The 17,068-nt window shown below is 40.9% G+C and overlaps 1 protein-coding gene across 4 annotated transcripts; it reads right to left on the bottom strand.

The window, feature by feature from the left end:
* Nucleotides 1-7: 7 nt before the first annotated feature.
* Nucleotides 8-16,610, bottom strand: golga3 (golgin A3). Of its 4 annotated transcripts, none has more exons than XM_035165171.2 (24): nucleotides 16,509-16,610; nucleotides 14,955-15,243; nucleotides 13,654-13,809; nucleotides 12,703-12,821; nucleotides 11,523-12,262; nucleotides 11,248-11,356; nucleotides 10,500-10,806; nucleotides 10,202-10,404; nucleotides 9,950-10,087; nucleotides 9,582-9,743; nucleotides 9,112-9,480; nucleotides 8,685-8,762; nucleotides 6,416-6,679; nucleotides 6,201-6,295; nucleotides 5,709-5,925; nucleotides 5,118-5,261; nucleotides 4,738-4,935; nucleotides 4,504-4,620; nucleotides 4,091-4,230; nucleotides 3,840-3,972; nucleotides 3,450-3,572; nucleotides 3,050-3,214; nucleotides 1,901-2,067; nucleotides 8-1,789 (listed from the first exon to the last, which is right to left on the bottom strand). In XM_035165171.2, the coding sequence occupies exons 2-24, from the start codon at nucleotides 15,124-15,126 to the stop codon at nucleotides 1,612-1,614; spliced, it is 4,494 nt and encodes a 1,497-aa protein (XP_035021062.2). In that variant the 5' UTR covers nucleotides 15,127-15,243; nucleotides 16,509-16,610; the 3' UTR covers nucleotides 8-1,611. The 4 variants fall into 4 exon arrangements, with proteins under 4 accessions (XP_035021062.2, XP_035021061.2, XP_035021060.2 ...); XM_035165170.2 differs by having other exon boundaries at nucleotides 1,901-2,064; nucleotides 13,528-13,809; XM_035165169.2 differs by having other exon boundaries at nucleotides 13,528-13,809.
* Between the last annotated feature and the right edge of the window lie 458 nt (nucleotides 16,611-17,068).

Consider the following 17,068-nt stretch of genomic DNA (forward strand, 5'->3'; position numbering starts at 1 on the left):
GCAGTGATGACAGATGAATAGTGCAATTTTATGATCGTTACAACCACATCTCCCAGCACAAATGATAAAACAGGAATGAATGGATTCCAATCTTTGAAAAGAAGAAAAAACATACAGCAGGTTTATGCATACAGCGCAAGTGCCTCAGCAAATGTTATTGTTACATACTGATTAGTTACAGTGAAAGTTCAAGTTGAGTACAGTCCATTCTTCAATGTTTTTGTTGTTATTAACACCAACAAGTATTTTCAAAATATGTATTGTCCCTTTGGAAATTTGGTGTTTCAAAAACAGTTTTCTTTAGCGTGGGAATGAGCACAGCAGCTGCAGCACAATTGCATGCAGAAATCTAAACCATCCAATGACCTCTCTACAAAATTACTATCGGCTTCAATTCATGGTTTGCATTTGATATCTTGTCTTTCATCTTCTTTACACTATTAAACAGTTACAATCATACAAAAAAGGAAGTGTATTTATATATTAACCTCTGGAAACAATTAACTTATCCCATTACCCATGAAACAGCCATAACACAAGAATAACATCTGATTCAAGGGTTATTTTTTGTTAATACAGTATGTACCAAATGTAACAACAGAAAATGAACACATCTGATTGCACCTGCTGATAAAAGTAACTTTTCTGCATCGTCTTATGTCTTTCTCTCTCAGTCAGTTTAGGTTTGATCACCTACTGTGCAATGTCAGTTGATGTGACCCACTTGCTATACAATAAACCATTCTTTGCGCACACAAACAATACAACACATTACATCTTGCACACACCCTCAGCAGAAATACGTTCATCCAAACTGACTTAGTCCTTTACAGCATATTAAAGATTGCTTAAGGCTTTTTTGCGTGCGAATTACTGCAGTCCATGCTAGACAAAACACCTTCATACATAACTGAGATTAATGTTTATAGAGTTGTAGGAACCCAAGGTGATATGGTAACATCCAACATAAGAAACACTGCATTTTAACAAGAGGCCATACCAAAAAAGACAGATGACAGCTGTATATGACTTTGAACTTCCTGAAAAAGAGGTGATGATGTTTCATCACAAGCTTTTTTAGAAACAACATGGAAGCGTAAGCATGTCAGTTAAATCATAGTTAGGCAACTTCACTCATACACAGGCACAACGAAATGGAAGAACAGTTCATTGCCAGTCTGGTGGCAGACTCAACCGCTGTTTCTGTCACCAAAAACACTTAAAAATAATGTCAGCCATTATTAAGCAGCATCAAAGCCACCAATTTATTTTTATAAGGGGGACAATGACTAAATACCTTTTAGTGAGTAAAACTGCTGAACTAAGGGGAAATCGAAGAGGGATCCTTTTAGTGGCTGTCAAAGGAAAAGTTGTAATTCTTAAACTCTAAATAAATAAATGTGAATTTAGCAAAACAAAAATATAAACAACCATCAAAAAAGGAAAGAATAAAGCTATGATATATATAGTATTACTCTGCAAAAGCACTTCTGTGCCAATGGGAGAACGCCAAATGTTGGCAGCAATTGTTAAGAGAAAGATTATGACTAAAAGGTGCCTTTGTGGATAAAACTCCACTCTCCCTCTATTGGCCTGAGAAAAGTTCTTCTGTTATGATTGCTGCTGTTCTTCTTCATTGTTGTTGTTTACCACCATGTTGGTTTGCGGTGTTGATGATTTGGAGATGTTGTTCTGAAGTCCCAGTTCTGTGTCTGTCCATGAGCTCACTGACTCATGTACTGTCACTGTGTGTTCTTCCATCTGCTTCTGGAGGCTGTCCATCTCCTCCCTGAGGAAAAAAAACACATCATATGTATTCTGGCTTTTGGGGAACAACACAAAATGCTTCATGAAGGTACGTTGATAATGTTCAGTCATGCAGTCACAACAATAGGCTTACTTGAGCTGCCGGAGACAGTTGTGCAGGTTGTTGAGGGGCTCCTTGTTGACAGAAGCTGATGGTTTCAGTAACTCATCCAGGAGGGAGGCAGGCACTGGGCAGTCTGGGATCTTCACTGGTGTCACAGAGTTGGATGGGTTCCCCTCACTCTTTAGCTCCATCCGCTGCTGCAGCAACAACATCATTACAGGGGTGGATTTAGTCATCTTTCTTTAGCGGGCGTTTCTTATTTGGCAGTGTACTTACAACACTGGCCTTTTAATCTTTGGCTTTGTGAGCATTACTCATGCTGTAGAAATTTAGGGGTACACCCACTTGGGTAACTACATAGCAGCAAGTGGCTGTCGGCTGAAATGCTGAAAATACTAACATACTTTAGTTATAAAGTTCTTTAACTGTGTCTGATGACAGCTGACGATTTTTTGCTCATATTTGAAAACCATCATGGCAAGACGATTAAAGAGCAACTTAACGATAGAGAGTTTCAAATGATGTTAAGTTACAAAAGCTGTTTTCAGACATGAACTCCATGCAATATGTGTGGAGATTTTTGGAGTTTGCCTTTCACATTTGAAGAATGCAGCAGGAGATAGTGAGTCAGAGAGGTTCACAACATCAGGATAATTTCTGCAACATGATGGAGGCAGGACATAACGTATTAATCCTGCAGCAGAAAACGCATTGTTTTTACTCTAATCAACAAAAGCTCTCGAATCTCGTTGTCTTTCCAAGTTGTCTTCTTCGTCAGCATCTTCTGACATCTCTTTGTCATTCTGTGATATTGGTATTCTTCCAATTTCGCATCCGTCACGTATTCAAAACATCATCTACATGCCCCCTCACTCGCTGTGAATTTTCTGGAAATTTTCCTTCTGTACTCTCACATGGGCTCACTCTTAAATTTTCCAGACATTTTACATTGCTGCTGGGAAAAAATGTCCAAGGCAACAGATTCTGACCTTTGTGTTTTCACATAGAGCCCTCCACAAAATTCCATGAACTTCAGTACATATCTGAAAGCAGCTTTAGAAGCTTATTAGTCAAGTAGAAATGTTCAAAGGTTTGCACAGTCTGTAGTCTGCAGACCTTTTGAGAAAACAAACTAATAAACTTGGGAAAACTTTTCAAAGAGAAGAAACAGTGTGTTACCTTCCTCAGGCGGCTCTGTTTGAGGTCCTGTTTGAATTGCTGGTTCTGCAACAGGACTGTCTTCATGCTGTTCCTCAGTTCACCCACTTTGGCCTGCAGCATAAACTTGTCCTTCCTGGTGCCGCTCAGCTCCTCCTGCACTGACTCCAGCTCCACCTTGATGTTCTGAGCCCGACAGATCATTTTGTTCATTATAAACCATTTTCAAAACAGGCTAGATGGTGGTAATCCTAAATTCAGTACAGAAGTGATTACAGTGCTCACTTCATCCTGTGTTTCCCTCTCGGCTCCAATTATACTTTAGTAAATATAATTGTATGTATTTGCAAATACAACAATAATTATTTGTTATGCACTTGACAGCTTTGTGTCCATATCTTAAAATGTAGTGAGAACTTGCCCCCAGAGCTGTCTGTAGGTTGTCCAGCTCCCTGTGATGACACTGCTCCATCATCTCCACCTGCTGGCGCTGAGCTTCAATCTCCCTCTGCCTCTGCTCCACCTCCCACTTCAGGTCTTCAACCTGAACAAACAGTCAACGTTAGTCATCAGTTAATCACCAATAACAAGTGATGGGTCAAACTGAAGTGAAACAGATTTCTAGAACAGTGGGACCCTAAACCTCTCGATAAAATAGTGCATGAATAAAATGTCCTATTAAGATTAAATTCCGACAAATACAAAATTATATAAAAATACAAACTGCATCATGTCAATTATATCAGAAGTAGACGACCATGGCTTCTAATAGACACATTAAATATCAGCCTGACTGCTTCAGAATCTGTACCTCTTGGTGAGTGAGCGGCTGCTTGGCCAGTTCCTCGCCCAATTGTTTCTGGAGGATCTGGAGCTGTGAATGAGCCTCACTCAGCTCCTCCTGGAACCTAGAAACCTCCTGAGCATGCTGTTCATCCTGAGCCCTGCAGAGTACAACATATTCACTGATAAATGACTGGTAACACATACAACTACGGCAGCTTTTACAACATAAAATTAGATTTAAAGTCATTGAATTTTTTTAGAGACAGATGTTCGTACTGTAGTTTGAGTGATTCCCTCTGCAGAGCTTTGACCAGGTCCTCTTTGGCCTGCAGGTCCTTCTTGATCTCTGACAGCTCCAGCATGGCCGCCCTGTAGTGCCGTCTATTGTGGGCTGCCTCAGCCTTTGCTGCTGCCACCTAAAGGACACAACATATTATTACAACCTAAAAGACTCCAGGAAATCCAAATATTCAGGACCCTAACCCTAAAACAACGGATAAAAGCAATTGACTTCTTATAGAAGAATGTAAAAATTCAGCTTTCTAATATTTATGGTTTCTTTAGATGCTCCTTCAGATTAAAATATATTTAAATTATAGATTCCATTAAATTATTTGACTAGCAAATGATGTTGAGTTTGAATTTCAACTCAATGAGGAGAAAATCCTGCATCTTATTAGAGCTCCTACCTGTTCCTTCAGGTCCTTGACTTTGGTTTTCTCTTTTTCCAAGGAAAGCTGCAGAGAATGTACTGCCTGCTTCATTTGCTGGTCCTCCTCTTCTTTACGCTTCAGAACAGCTTGGACCTAGAACAATGAACAAAAATAAATCAACATTCTCATAATACATTTGGGGTATATTTCTTTATTTTTTTAATTAAAGATATATAACAACATTATAAAATACAATAAAAAATGTTTTACCTGTAAGTTGAGTTGGACAAGATCTGCTTCCCTCTTAGCGAGGGCAGACTCCAAAATGTTGGAATGCTCCCGCAGAGTATTGTGGGACTGTGCCAATCCAACCAATTTCCCTTTTTCATGCTCTAGCTCAAGTGCTAGCTTCTTGTTGGCATCTTCTAACTTCCTGATCCGCTTCTTGAAGCACCGTGACTCTTGAAGCTGTGAAATGGCAAAAATACAACACAACCTAAATTAATGCATTGATTTAAGAACATAGAGCTCACACGTACATGGTAATTTTCAAAAGAGGAAATGATACTTTCCCAATAAACCAGAGAGAGCAGTTCCAAATATATGAACTGATTAACATAAACGGATACAATTATTTTACAGTAGTTCACCTCATCCTCGAGCTCCATCACTTTCTCCTGGTAATCCTCCAGCTCTGTGGAGGTGAGGGTGATCACTTCCTGCAGCTCCTTTTCGAGCATAGTCTTGCTGTTGGACACAACCTGCAGCTCCTCTTGCAGAGCCTTTATCTTATCCTGGATGAAAAATACAACCCTCTTAAACTGCATAGCATACCACAAAATACGATATAGTGCATTTACACATTCAGTGAAAGCTGTATCAAACACAATAACCAATTATTTTCCACAAGCGTCAATCAGTTATCAAGTGTGCGTAAGATGTGCTCTTCAGTGTGCGTAGATTCTGTTCTTACATATGAAGAAATCCCAGATAAGAAAACATCGGTGAATGTCAGAATCTATAAGTTGGTTTTAAGAACGGTTGGCCTCATTGACCAACCGTTGTTGTCGCCCATTGTCTTTCCAGGCTTCTTCTACATTTATGGCTCCACTTTTTCATGAGATATTTGCATTAATTTAGTTTGTTTCAGTTTTGAGTCTGTTACGCGTAGCGAATTCTCCAGACATTGCTATTCTGAATTTTTCAAGGAACTGTGAAAGTCTGGCAGGCTTGAACAGTACCTGTAAGACCTGGCTGTTTCCCCCATCAGACACCTGGGCCTTGAGTTTGACCACTTCTGCCTCGGCCGCCTCCTTGTCAGTCAGGGCCTCTTGGAGCCTCCTGCTCAGGATGCCCACGGCGTTCTCGTAGGCCTTATGTTTGGCCTTCATCTCCTTCTGAGCACTGGTCAAATCCGTGCCCAGCCGCTTAACACGCACCTTCTGCTCTGAGATGGCCCTATTTGATGCATATAAGCAAATAAGTTCAAATTGTACTATGTTCACAGCCCACAGCAGACCACACATACACATGGACACAAGATGTAGGTGTGATGACTGTACAATCTAAATCATATTTTACTTACAAATAAAGATGATACAGAAAACACACATGTACTGACTCATGGATTGTGTAATCAATATCCCATATTTGTGCGTATAAATAGCACATGACTACAGAGATATTCATCATTACTGTGGGAATCATTCAGGCTCCACAACACAATGACTCACTTTTTGGCTACACCCTCCAGTTCTTCCACCTGTTTCCTGAGGCCCTCGTTCTCTTGTGTCACTGCTGCTAGCTGACTCTGGTCAAACTGTAGAGACTAAAATGAGAGGAAAACAGAAAACCTAACATTACAACACAAAAAATTGACTTCTTTTTTAACTTGAATTTTAAAATAGTTTGTAAAGTAAATTCAGTGGGAAACATTAAATATCTCTACCTGGACCTGCATTTCTAGTTGACCCCTTTCATCCTGAATGGTTTGCAGATGAGCCTCCATGTTACACATCTGCTCCTGGACTCTCACCACCTCCTTCTGCAGCCGGACCTGTTCTAACTCTGCCTTCTGCTTCTCCCCCTCGACGCCCAGCAGCTCCTGCTTCAGGTCCTTCACCTCCGCCAACAGACGCTTTTTGGTGGACTTGAGCTCACTGATCAGCTGGTCTTTGGAGCTGGTGTCCCGGCGGTATGCTTCCACCATCACCTGTGAAGTCAATGACATTGTGTGTCTCATGAGGGGTTTACATAAAACAGAAACCAAATGAAGTGAGTATTTTCTCCTTTCAAAGAGAGTGAGTAGGCTCGCGCATGTTTGTCTCAACTGAGGCAATTTCCCAGCCAACTGTAGGAGAGAGAGCTGCGACAGGATTGGAATCACACACACACACTGCATCATCTGGAGGCTTGAGTGAGATACGTTTTACTGAAGAAAGTCTATACAGTGGCGAGAACGTGAAGCATTAGGAATTACATGCATTCAGACATATGTGTATGGTCAGTTCTTGATCTAAGTTATAATAATGAATGACACACAACAATCTATTTGAATTGATAACACAATCTATATCCAGGTAGATTTCATCATTCAGTGTAGGCTGAAAAATATGAAATAAATAAAAATAAAAACTGCATCAGGTTAATTATGATTCAACCAAAGCTAACGGGAGTCAGGATGAGTTAATTTGTTGTTCATGAGAAACACATGCTGATGTGAACAATGCTTCATAAAAAAAGACTTTTCCACAGTGAGACAAACAGTCGATAAATGGAGGCGATACAGCTCTGTGGCTGCTCTCACTAGATGTGGACGCCCACTGCATTCTCCAAAAAGCAGAAAGCAGAATGTTAAATGAGGCAAAAAAAAAATAGAACAAACAGGGTAACAACTAAAGATTTTAAGGAACTGTTGGAGCTGATTAAAATCTGTGGCCATGACCATATGCAGATCTACCATATGCAAATCATGGTACATAATTGCATGGAGCACTTTGCCCATACCAAGGACAGCACAGACAAAGCTTCCGCTCTATCACTTTGCACTGGAACTTCACTAAAGAGCACTTTGAAACAACACAAGACTAATGACAAAATGTTTTGTGGACTGATGAGACTAAAGTTGACTTGGTTGTGAGGAACATGCAGCTCTATGTGTGATGTGAAGAGGGCACTGTATATGAACATGACATCATCATCCCAGCGGGGAAACAGGGTGGAGGGAGTGTCATAATTTGGGGCTGTTCTTATGATCCTGGGCCTGAACAGCTTAACATCATCGAAAAGGAAATGATTATGAACACATCATAAAAATAAAAATGTCAGGGTGGCTGTCTGCCAGCTGAAGTTCAGTAGAAATTGGGTGAGGCAGCAGGACATAACCCTGTTCATCAAAATCTACTATACAATGTACTGAAACAAATAAAATCTGTTTTTGGAGTGTCCCAGCCAGATAAGAATGAGCTGTTCGATCCAGACATCCTGAGAATATATAGGAACAATAGTAGTAATAGTCTGATCCACGAGCACATGCATGTTTTAAATTATTTGTGTCAAAAGAGGTTTCTGTCAGGTAATGAATCCATGAATGTATGAACAGCTGCATAAGTGTACCACAGACAATATAATGAAATCTGATTATATCAAACATGATTAGAAAAAAAGGACTGAATCTTTCAATTCAGAAAAAAAGAGTCCTGCTGCAGAGTCTGCCACTTCACTCCTCATTTATGTCAATATTTTAGATGCAATGTAGAGAAAATTGTTTGCTGATAATGCAGAAAGTTTAGTACCAGAGTTGCAGCAATTAGCTTTTCATGGATTCCAGTCTGAATTGAATCAAAGTTGAATGTTCATCCATGATATTTAAGATGGTCTCCAAAAACTCGGACCTTATATGACAAGAATGACATTTCTGTCATTCTGTCAATTAACTTCACCCACTTTATGACAGCCTGTCAATGCAAAATGAGCAGCATCCTCCATTGCTCAATTCACCCTGTCAACCAGTACTTTGGGCATTGTTCAGAAATGACAGCCATCTGGTTCTACAATACATCCTCCCACGATCGCTCAAGACTTAGCTGGCTGAGAGATTTCTGACAAGTGTTTTATAAATGTATGTTTAGTCTAAACTTCTTTCTGGCTTCTGCAAATGATACATAGTATGAGAGAGATGGACATGATCTCAAGTAGGAGCCATGGAGATGTCTTACCTTCTGCTGTTGGAACTGCTCCTTAAATTTCTGAGCTTGTTTTTTCAGGACACTATTTTCTTGTTGGAGAGTTTCAATCTGAAACAAAGCAAAAACTTTATTCACTACATGATGGTGGAGAGGTAATCCATAAGGAAAAATAATCATATACAATACTGTTTGAATTAGAATGACTAAATTACTGAATTCCAGTCAAAACTGATGTGGATAATACAAGCATTCTACCATGTGTACATACACAATTGCTGGTCACCATGGTATCTAACCATATCTAACTCAAGGTGTCAACAGTTGTAGATTGGAATATGATGATGACCAAGCCCACAGGGTTATGTCCATATTTGTTGTACAGGTACTGGTAATGCATGTGCTGATTTCTCCATGCATGAGTATTTAGTTTTAATTATTTTACCTCACATTCTCATACCTGATTGGTTTTGACCTGGACGTCCTGTCTGAGCTGATCTAAGACATCTGATGCCACCAGAACATCCTCTCCGAGTCGCTCAGCGCCCTCGTCAAGCTGACTCTTGTCGGCCCGTGCTGCTTGAAGCGCTACCTCCAGGACAATCTTCTCGTTCTGGAGGAACTGGATGTTGTCGTCCTTGACGTTGCCCTCTGCCTGCAGCTCAGCCAGCTGGGCCTCCAGTTCCAGGTAGCGGGCCTCTAGCTGGTTGATGGACTGCTCTTTGGTGTGCAGGTTCTCCTGAGTGGTTGTCAGCTGGCGCATCAGCTCCAGATGTTCTTTCTGCAGTGACTGCAGCTGCAAGTCCTTCTGGGAAAGGCTCAACTTCACCTTAGAAAGAAAGAGCCAGACAATTTAGAACAGAATTCACAAAGAATTTATCCAACAACTCAAGGATGAAAACAAGTTATTGTTACATTTGGCATGACTACCTGCTCAAGTTCCCTTTCCAGGGTGCTGGCTGTGTTGGCCAGTTTTAATAAGCGCTCTTGCTCGTCCTCAAACTCCTCCAGTTTGTGCTGCAGGTCGTCTTCCACCATGGTCTTTGCATCCTGGATTTGCTTGAAAGATGCTTCCTGGGTCAGCATGTCAGCCTACATCAAAAAGGTTTTAAATCATGTGCTCAATTCAATAAAAAACATTTCTCTACTTGAATCCATTCTTGTAAATTTACAAAAACTTGGTTATTTAAAAATAAAGTGTCTGGCTGAATGATAACTTTTATATGGGTTGTTTTGGAAACAGACTTAACAAAAATAATAATGGTATAAGGTCAGACAGGGATGTTGGGAGAATATACCTCAATGCTCTGCAGCTGAACAGCGATACGCTCTTTTTCTTTGATGGAGCGATGTTGCGTCTCAGTGAGCTGGTGAGACAGTGTCACATTCTCCAGCTTCAGATGTTCCAGAGTACCAATCTGATTCATCTGTCCAGCCTAGGGGAAAAAAGAGGAAATATAGGATGTCTCATCTTTGACATGTCATGACATGACTGTCTAATGTGTGGCATGATGAAAAAACCCCAAAAGGCATCGGCTTAGAGCCCTCACCTGCATGTTGGCCATTTCACCTTGCAGTCGTACTCTAGCCTCCTGGGCCAGTGCCAGCTGCTGCTGGTACCACTGTCTGACCTGCTGGAGCGAGTCGATCTCAGCCTGTGAGGTTTTCAGTCTGCTCTGCAGGGTGCTGCGCTCCAGCTGAACCTGCTGCAGCTGGTTCTGAAGACCACCCATCTGCTGACGCAACTCCTGAACTGCATAAGTATGACACCAAAACACCTACTTTAACAACAGGGGTGATGGTGACAACATCTTTTTAAACTCTGCTCTCCAGGTCTCCATCAATCACCTGTATTATCTCTTATGACCACAGTGTTTTGCATCTCCTCCACCTTCCCCATCAGCCTGTTGTATTGATCCTCAGCCACCTTCAGGTCATTGCTTAATGACGCTAGACTGGCATTCTTGCTTTCCAGACTTCCCTGAAGTTCCACCATGGCTTTCTCTAGCTGGCTACAGTTCTGCCTCAGCGTGCCAACCTGTGAAGTGAGGGCGCTCCGTCTGTCCTGGCTCACCTGAGCCTCCTCATTCTTCACCTGCAGCTGAGCATTGACTGTAGCCAGCTGGGCCTGAAGCTCTGTCTTTTCTTTGAGAGCCTGAAGGACAGATAACTTTGGTCAGAACTTAGACAAACTCATTCTCAGTGATTCTAGTATAGTGTCATTAGCTTGGCAGCATACCCAGGTAAGTAAACAGCCAGTAAGCTCAATGTAATCTTTTTTTCAATGCTGTGACACATTGGTATTTATTAGTAGTACTTATTATGGTGTTACATTGTTGTTATAATTGAATGCAAGTTGTGTTTATGCAAACACAGACAGTCCTATTAGTGCACTAAAGTGGGGAAATTTATGTGCATGAAAAAACTGTTTAAAAGTTTAAAAGAGTAAACAGCCCTGCCACCGGTACTGAGAAGCTATACTTACGCACAAGAGCACCCTGAGCACTTTCTAACATGCACACAATTAATAATGCTGTATATACTTTGTCCAGAGGCAGTGGAAAATACGATTATAGAAATCAATTTGTTATTTAACCTGATTGGCCTCCGATGACAAGGACTCCAGCTGGCCCGCGAGTCTCATTTTCTCTTTGAGCACTTGGAGCATTTCATCATGGCCCATCACTGAACTCTCCAAAGAGACACTGAAACAAATTTAAATGGAAATAAACGTCAATAGAGACTAACAATTTGTATTATCACAATAATTACTTTAAGTGGACATTTAAAGTTTTGTTTTGTTATTCATCAACCAAATTATTACAGAATTTGGCTAAAGTAATGTGATCCCTATCTGATGTTAACAAATACCTGCTGGAGAAACTGTCCCTGCGACTCCGAGGCTCTGCTGTCCCTTCTCTCCGCTGCTCCAGATCCAGCAGGTGTTGCTCTTCACTGGCCGCCTGCAGCACCTCCTGCAGGGAAGGGAACTGACCCATGGCCTCAGCAGCGATCTCCCTCCCCTCCACTGTGTAGGGCCCCTGCTGTCTTTCCACTGCTGCAGAGAGCATAGCGTACGTCCCCCTGGTAGACACACTGCTGTAGGACGAGCTGTCGCTGTCGTTGCCATCGTTCCCTGGCCTCGTTCCTGACTCGCTGCCGTCAATTTCTGAGACATTGTCCCCGATTTGGAATGGAACGCCAGGCTGTGTATCCTTCTCACAGGTGCTACCCTCTGACATCACACTAACCTCAGACAGTGTGGACACAGAGCTAATTGTGGACTGGAGGGAGCTCATTGAGTTGTCTGTTGTCCTTACTCCACCTCCTCCACCTCCACCTCCTCCTCCTCCACCACCATCATCATTCTCAGGAGACTTGTAGTCCGCCAAGGAGTGAATCTTGCTGGGACGGGGTGACTTGGACTTCCTCTCCTTGGAGGGTGGAATTCCCAAGCTACCCACTTTGGGACCACGTGGGACACTGGTCCTCAGGAAGGAATACTCCGTCGTCATGGCAAGAGTGCTGGCGCGGGGCAGACTCTCAGGATGCAGCATGAGCTCTGGATCCAGTGTGCTGAAGGGCCTGTTCTTGGTGGTGGTGCGGTGAGACTAGAAAACAGATGGAAGGAAAGAATCAAATTATGTCATGGCAACAAAATAGAGCTATATATATATATATATATATATATATAAAAAGGAAATGATTTTTGGATTGCAATTACCAACAGACTTCACTTGAGTTCCTACTAAAACAAAAATCTTCACTAATGGCAGAACCTCCCACCCAACAAATGAATAAATTGGGTCATAAACTACAATATCTAAGATAGATAGATTTCTTCCAAATCTGTTTATTGCTAAACATTTTGCTAAAAAACAAATAGATGGGTGAAAAATTGGAAGGCAACAATGCTGGAAGGTAGACATGGGTGGCTGAGGAAACATGAGAATTTTGAAATTGAATCAATTGAAGGTTGACCTGGTTATATTTAAAGTTGTGATAAAAATTTAGCGCGGTCTTTAACCCAACAGCAACTCGAGGTACTCACCCTCTCCTTATGTCTTTGCACTCTGTACTGTTTGAGCTGCTCTTCCAGGCGCCGGCGAGCATCCAGGCGAATCTTCTCCTCATTCTCCATCTCCAGTGATGGCTTCTGGTTGGCTATAGCTAAAAAAAATGAATGATCATCAAATCATCACATACTGCGAAGTTCACCACAGCAAATGATTTACGCATGATTGATTTTCTATGACTGTAAAAGGGAACTCCTGACATTGAGCCTTATGTTGCATCATTAGTCAGGCACTTTGTAAAATGCTTGTATGAGGCTTTGCTGTATATTGTGAAGAGTGAAGCTGCTTGTAACATTCAATGAAGACTTCTATAAATGCACTGAATAAATGTGAATTGCATCAGCTATGTTCATGTGCCATCAAAAAGATACTATATGATTCATGTGATGCTGTATAGTTTATATAGTAATTATATGTTATGAAGCCAGAAATATCACCTTAAGGCTAAACTTAGTTATGCTATATAAGTATTGTGAATGTAGCAGCAATGCTTTAAAATAGCACCTAAAAGAGAACATAACAGAGGAATTTGTTCCAAAATACAGCCATTAGTCCACATTCTATTCCAACTGAAGCACCCACATCAAATTCTAATCAGGCTATTAAATGCCTGTGGGAGTTGCAGAAAGAAGATGGACTCAAACAACTAAAAGACATTCCCACTGAATCCATCTGTTCAGATAATACACACAAGGGAGTTAAAAATAATGTTTGCACGATCCGAAAAACCAAAACATCCTACAGAAAAGTGCAGGGAGGTTTTAAAAGGGGGGATTCACTCCACATACGTTTATGCTTACACAATTCAGTCTCCTGCATAGGCATACTGAGTCTGAGGGACTGCAATGTATCACCCTTGTGAACCGTGACCACAGCACTAGCCCCCTCAGACTTCTCTAGCATCATGGGTTGATAAGCAGCCACACCTTGGGAGTCCTCTTGGGTCTGGGAGTTGACAGGGGAGCTGGTGCTCTGCGGTGGTGCTGTCGGATGCAGGGACCCGTTCATACGGGTGTGCTCTGCAGCACCAAACCCATCAGCCAGTCCATCACCATTTGACATCACCCCTGAACTAACAGGACCTGCAAGAGGAATGTGAGAATTGTGACAAAAGTCACAATACGGTCTCCAGAACTAGACTAAAGTGGATGTGATTAGCTTGGCAAACTGGCTGGACAACTTTGTCAAGCTTCAATTGCATTAGTGAAAGATAGGCAGCTATAAAGGTGGCTACTAAAGCATCTCTTACGCTGCACCTACTCCAGGCTCACCTTGCAAGGCAAACTGCTTTAAGGGCTTTGAAAACCTGTTTGTTATTAAGTAATACATATTTAATATTGTAAAAAAAATAGTTAAGATTAGAATCCAGGCTTAAAGTACAAATTCAAACATTGCTGTTACAATAGTCTCTAAGAATAAAAAAAAGAGTTCTCATGCTCCCTAAAGGGGAACAACAGATTCAACATACTAAACATGGCGCGCACTGTTTAAACCCTGTGAAAACCCTTCCATGTGCTTGTGGTTCTATTTGTGGCTTTGTCAAGTTTGTGCAGAAACCTGTCTGATTTCACCTGTCAGGATATAACCATCTGTAATTTTGGCAATTTTTATTCTACCCGTCTTTTGTGTGTCACCCAAACTAGCTGAAATATTCATACATTTCCAGTTTGTTTGTTTTATCTTAAAGCGTAAACGCTATAAGATTAGTTACCCTCTGATGATGATTATTTAGACTTCAGTTCAGCTATTTAATGCATTAGTGAAAAGAGCCGTGTAACATTGAGCAGTAGAAGGCCTCAGGGTTTGTAGTAGACAGTAAAACAGGTCATGCATGTTGTTGGATAAAGGAGAGCCTAGTAATATGGCCTAAAGGGGAAAACTTTGCAGATTGGTGTACAGAGTCCAAAACAAGTATAACAAAGCATGAAGACAAACTTCTTTGTTATATTCTTGTAAGAATGTAATAAATATATTATATATATATATATATATATATATATATATATATATATATATATATATATATATATATATATATATATATATATATATATATATATATATGTCTAACCCACAACAGTTAGCATCTTTCATAAGTTCACACAGAAAAAAGAAAAAAAATATTGTAAACACTCTTTCCATTAACACATGCAGTCGGCAGACTCAGCACACATCACTGTGTACGAGAGACTTATTTGTATCCCATCAAGACAAAATCATGACTCACCATTACAAATATTCCCTTTTGTGTTTTGTGTGTTATCCTGTCCTTGTTGGTCCAATTGTGTTACCCCTTCTATAGCGTGGGCTTCAGTGTCTTTGGATTTTATAACTTGGTCTTCTTGATAAACACTGGCCTCCATTTGTACTGCTTCTGACTGGTTGGTTTTAATATCCATTAGGAAGCTGAACAGTCAGAGCACTGCTGGTGCACCTCTGGAAAGAACGATTCACAAAACCATCTTTGGAGGCCGGCCAGCTGGGAGCACGTCCAACGCTTCTGATCACAGGCAGCACTGAAGACCGAAAACATCCAGTTAGACAATTGACAGGAGAATATGACGCAAGAAGAAGATAAATATACATCACAGAGGAATGTGTGGCTCTTCACAAGTGGCAGTAATAATGTTATGTAAGAACGGCAACGGGCTTCAATTTAAACATAAGCTTGAGTCAAGGGCTAACAAGCTGGCTTGGTAGTTAAGTAGATTGAGCAGTTAAATATAGATTAACTAGCAAGCAACACTAAAATCACACAGAGAAAGAATAATACAAACTGTGATAACAAATGCAACAGATCGAAACTCATCTAAAGCTCAATCAGAACATATTTAATATAATCTCTGTAGGAATCTGCTGATAAGTAGAGACCAATGTTCTGTGTCCAGCTCTGAGGGCGACTCGTGTGGATGTAAATCGGGTTGTAGCCTGTTGTCTACCTTACTGCGGCGGGAAAGAGGCGGTGTTGGTGTTTTAACAACGTTTCGCTTATGACATATTGATCCGGGAAGTTCGAATCTGTGAATATGTTTCCAACTTTACCAAACTGTCAGACACAGACTCACACAAGCGATTCACTGTCAGGCTTTCTAATGTCGATTTAAGATTGTGGAGAATATCGGTTTGACAGCTTTTGATAAGATGATGAAATACTTCCAGACAATTCAGTAAAATATAAGCCCCACATACAAATGTGCATCTGTCAACAAGCGATGCAGGATTAGCACTTCTGGTTTTCAGACTCTGACACTGGGGGCGTGCAGATGGACATTCAAGTCATACTATTATCTTAAACTATTGGTCTTTAGCTTTCAAAGATAACTTGACTCGGCGGCTGTGTTGCTAAATTCGCGATTGATAATTACGATCGGCTCCGTGTAACATCGTATTGCTGGACAAACCGCTTCAGAGGACAAAAAGAATGCGACAGCCATCAATAAACGTAAAGCCTAAGGCTGTTACGTTGCACTTATGCGTTGACTGGTTTCAGTTCATCTCTACCAGCTAACGACAAGGATGCCCACACTGAACGGTCGGTGAATATAAATGAAGCTCGCGATGCTAGCGAGACAGCTAGCTAGGTGTGTTTACGACGGGAGCTGTCAAGCTAAATGAGCTAACATGCTAACTGGAAACGCCAGCGCCGGTGCGGGAGCGATTTCACAAATATTCCAAGTAATTCAACGAGTTACCCACTGTGGCGTGAACCTGTTACAAAGCCCGCGTGTAAATGACCAAATGACAGTTTCGGGAAATGTGATGAAAGACATTAAATGCTCACCTTTTTGCGAGCTTCGCCTTTTACTACGTGGCTGTTTGGTTTCCGTCCCCTTAAACGTCCGACTAGAAACAGAGGGCGCGGACAATTTAGCATCTGAGAGAACAAGTGAAGCCTGTGAGAGAGCGGAGTGTTTACGGTGAACGCGCGAGCTGTCAATTTAAATACAAACCCTACTGTGTTCTTTCTATGAGATAGTGATGGTGCACATTTATGGCAACGACCATAACATTGCACGAACTATAATAATGAACGGACATTACCTCTGCGGGGGCACAAGGATCTGACACCGCGTCAAGAGTTGAGAATAAGACACATTTTAATAACTAATTGTACATGACACTTTTTAATTGACCGATAATATTTTATTTTAAATTTGAAGCTATTAGTTTTTTCTTCAGCTCATTTGTGTCTCTCTGTATGTTAATGTACACGAGTTTTCAAAAATAAAATCTGCAATTAATAAAATGATGATGATAATGATGATATTATTATTATTATTATTATTATTATTATTATTATTATTATTATTATTATTATTATTATTATTATCTACCCATACT

Source organism: Hippoglossus stenolepis, chromosome 9 (assembly GCF_022539355.2).
Source record: "Hippoglossus stenolepis isolate QCI-W04-F060 chromosome 9, HSTE1.2, whole genome shotgun sequence".
In the NCBI taxonomy this organism is placed as follows: domain Eukaryota; kingdom Metazoa; phylum Chordata; class Actinopteri; order Pleuronectiformes; family Pleuronectidae; genus Hippoglossus; species Hippoglossus stenolepis.

Bases quoted from the DNA above. Each gene is read 5' to 3' on its own strand.
- golga3 (XM_035165169.2), bottom strand. From the start codon at position 15,126: ATGGATATTAAAACCAACCAGTCAGAAGCAGTACAAATGGAGGCCAGT. The intron at 6,296-6,415 runs GTAGAGATATTT...CTCTCATTTTAG, and splicing joins AACTAGAAATGCAGGTCCAG to TCTCTACAGTTTGACCAGAG. The intron at 1,790-1,900 runs GTAAGCCTATTG...TTTTTTCCTCAG, and splicing joins AACTGTCTCCGGCAGCTCAA to GGAGGAGATGGACAGCCTCC.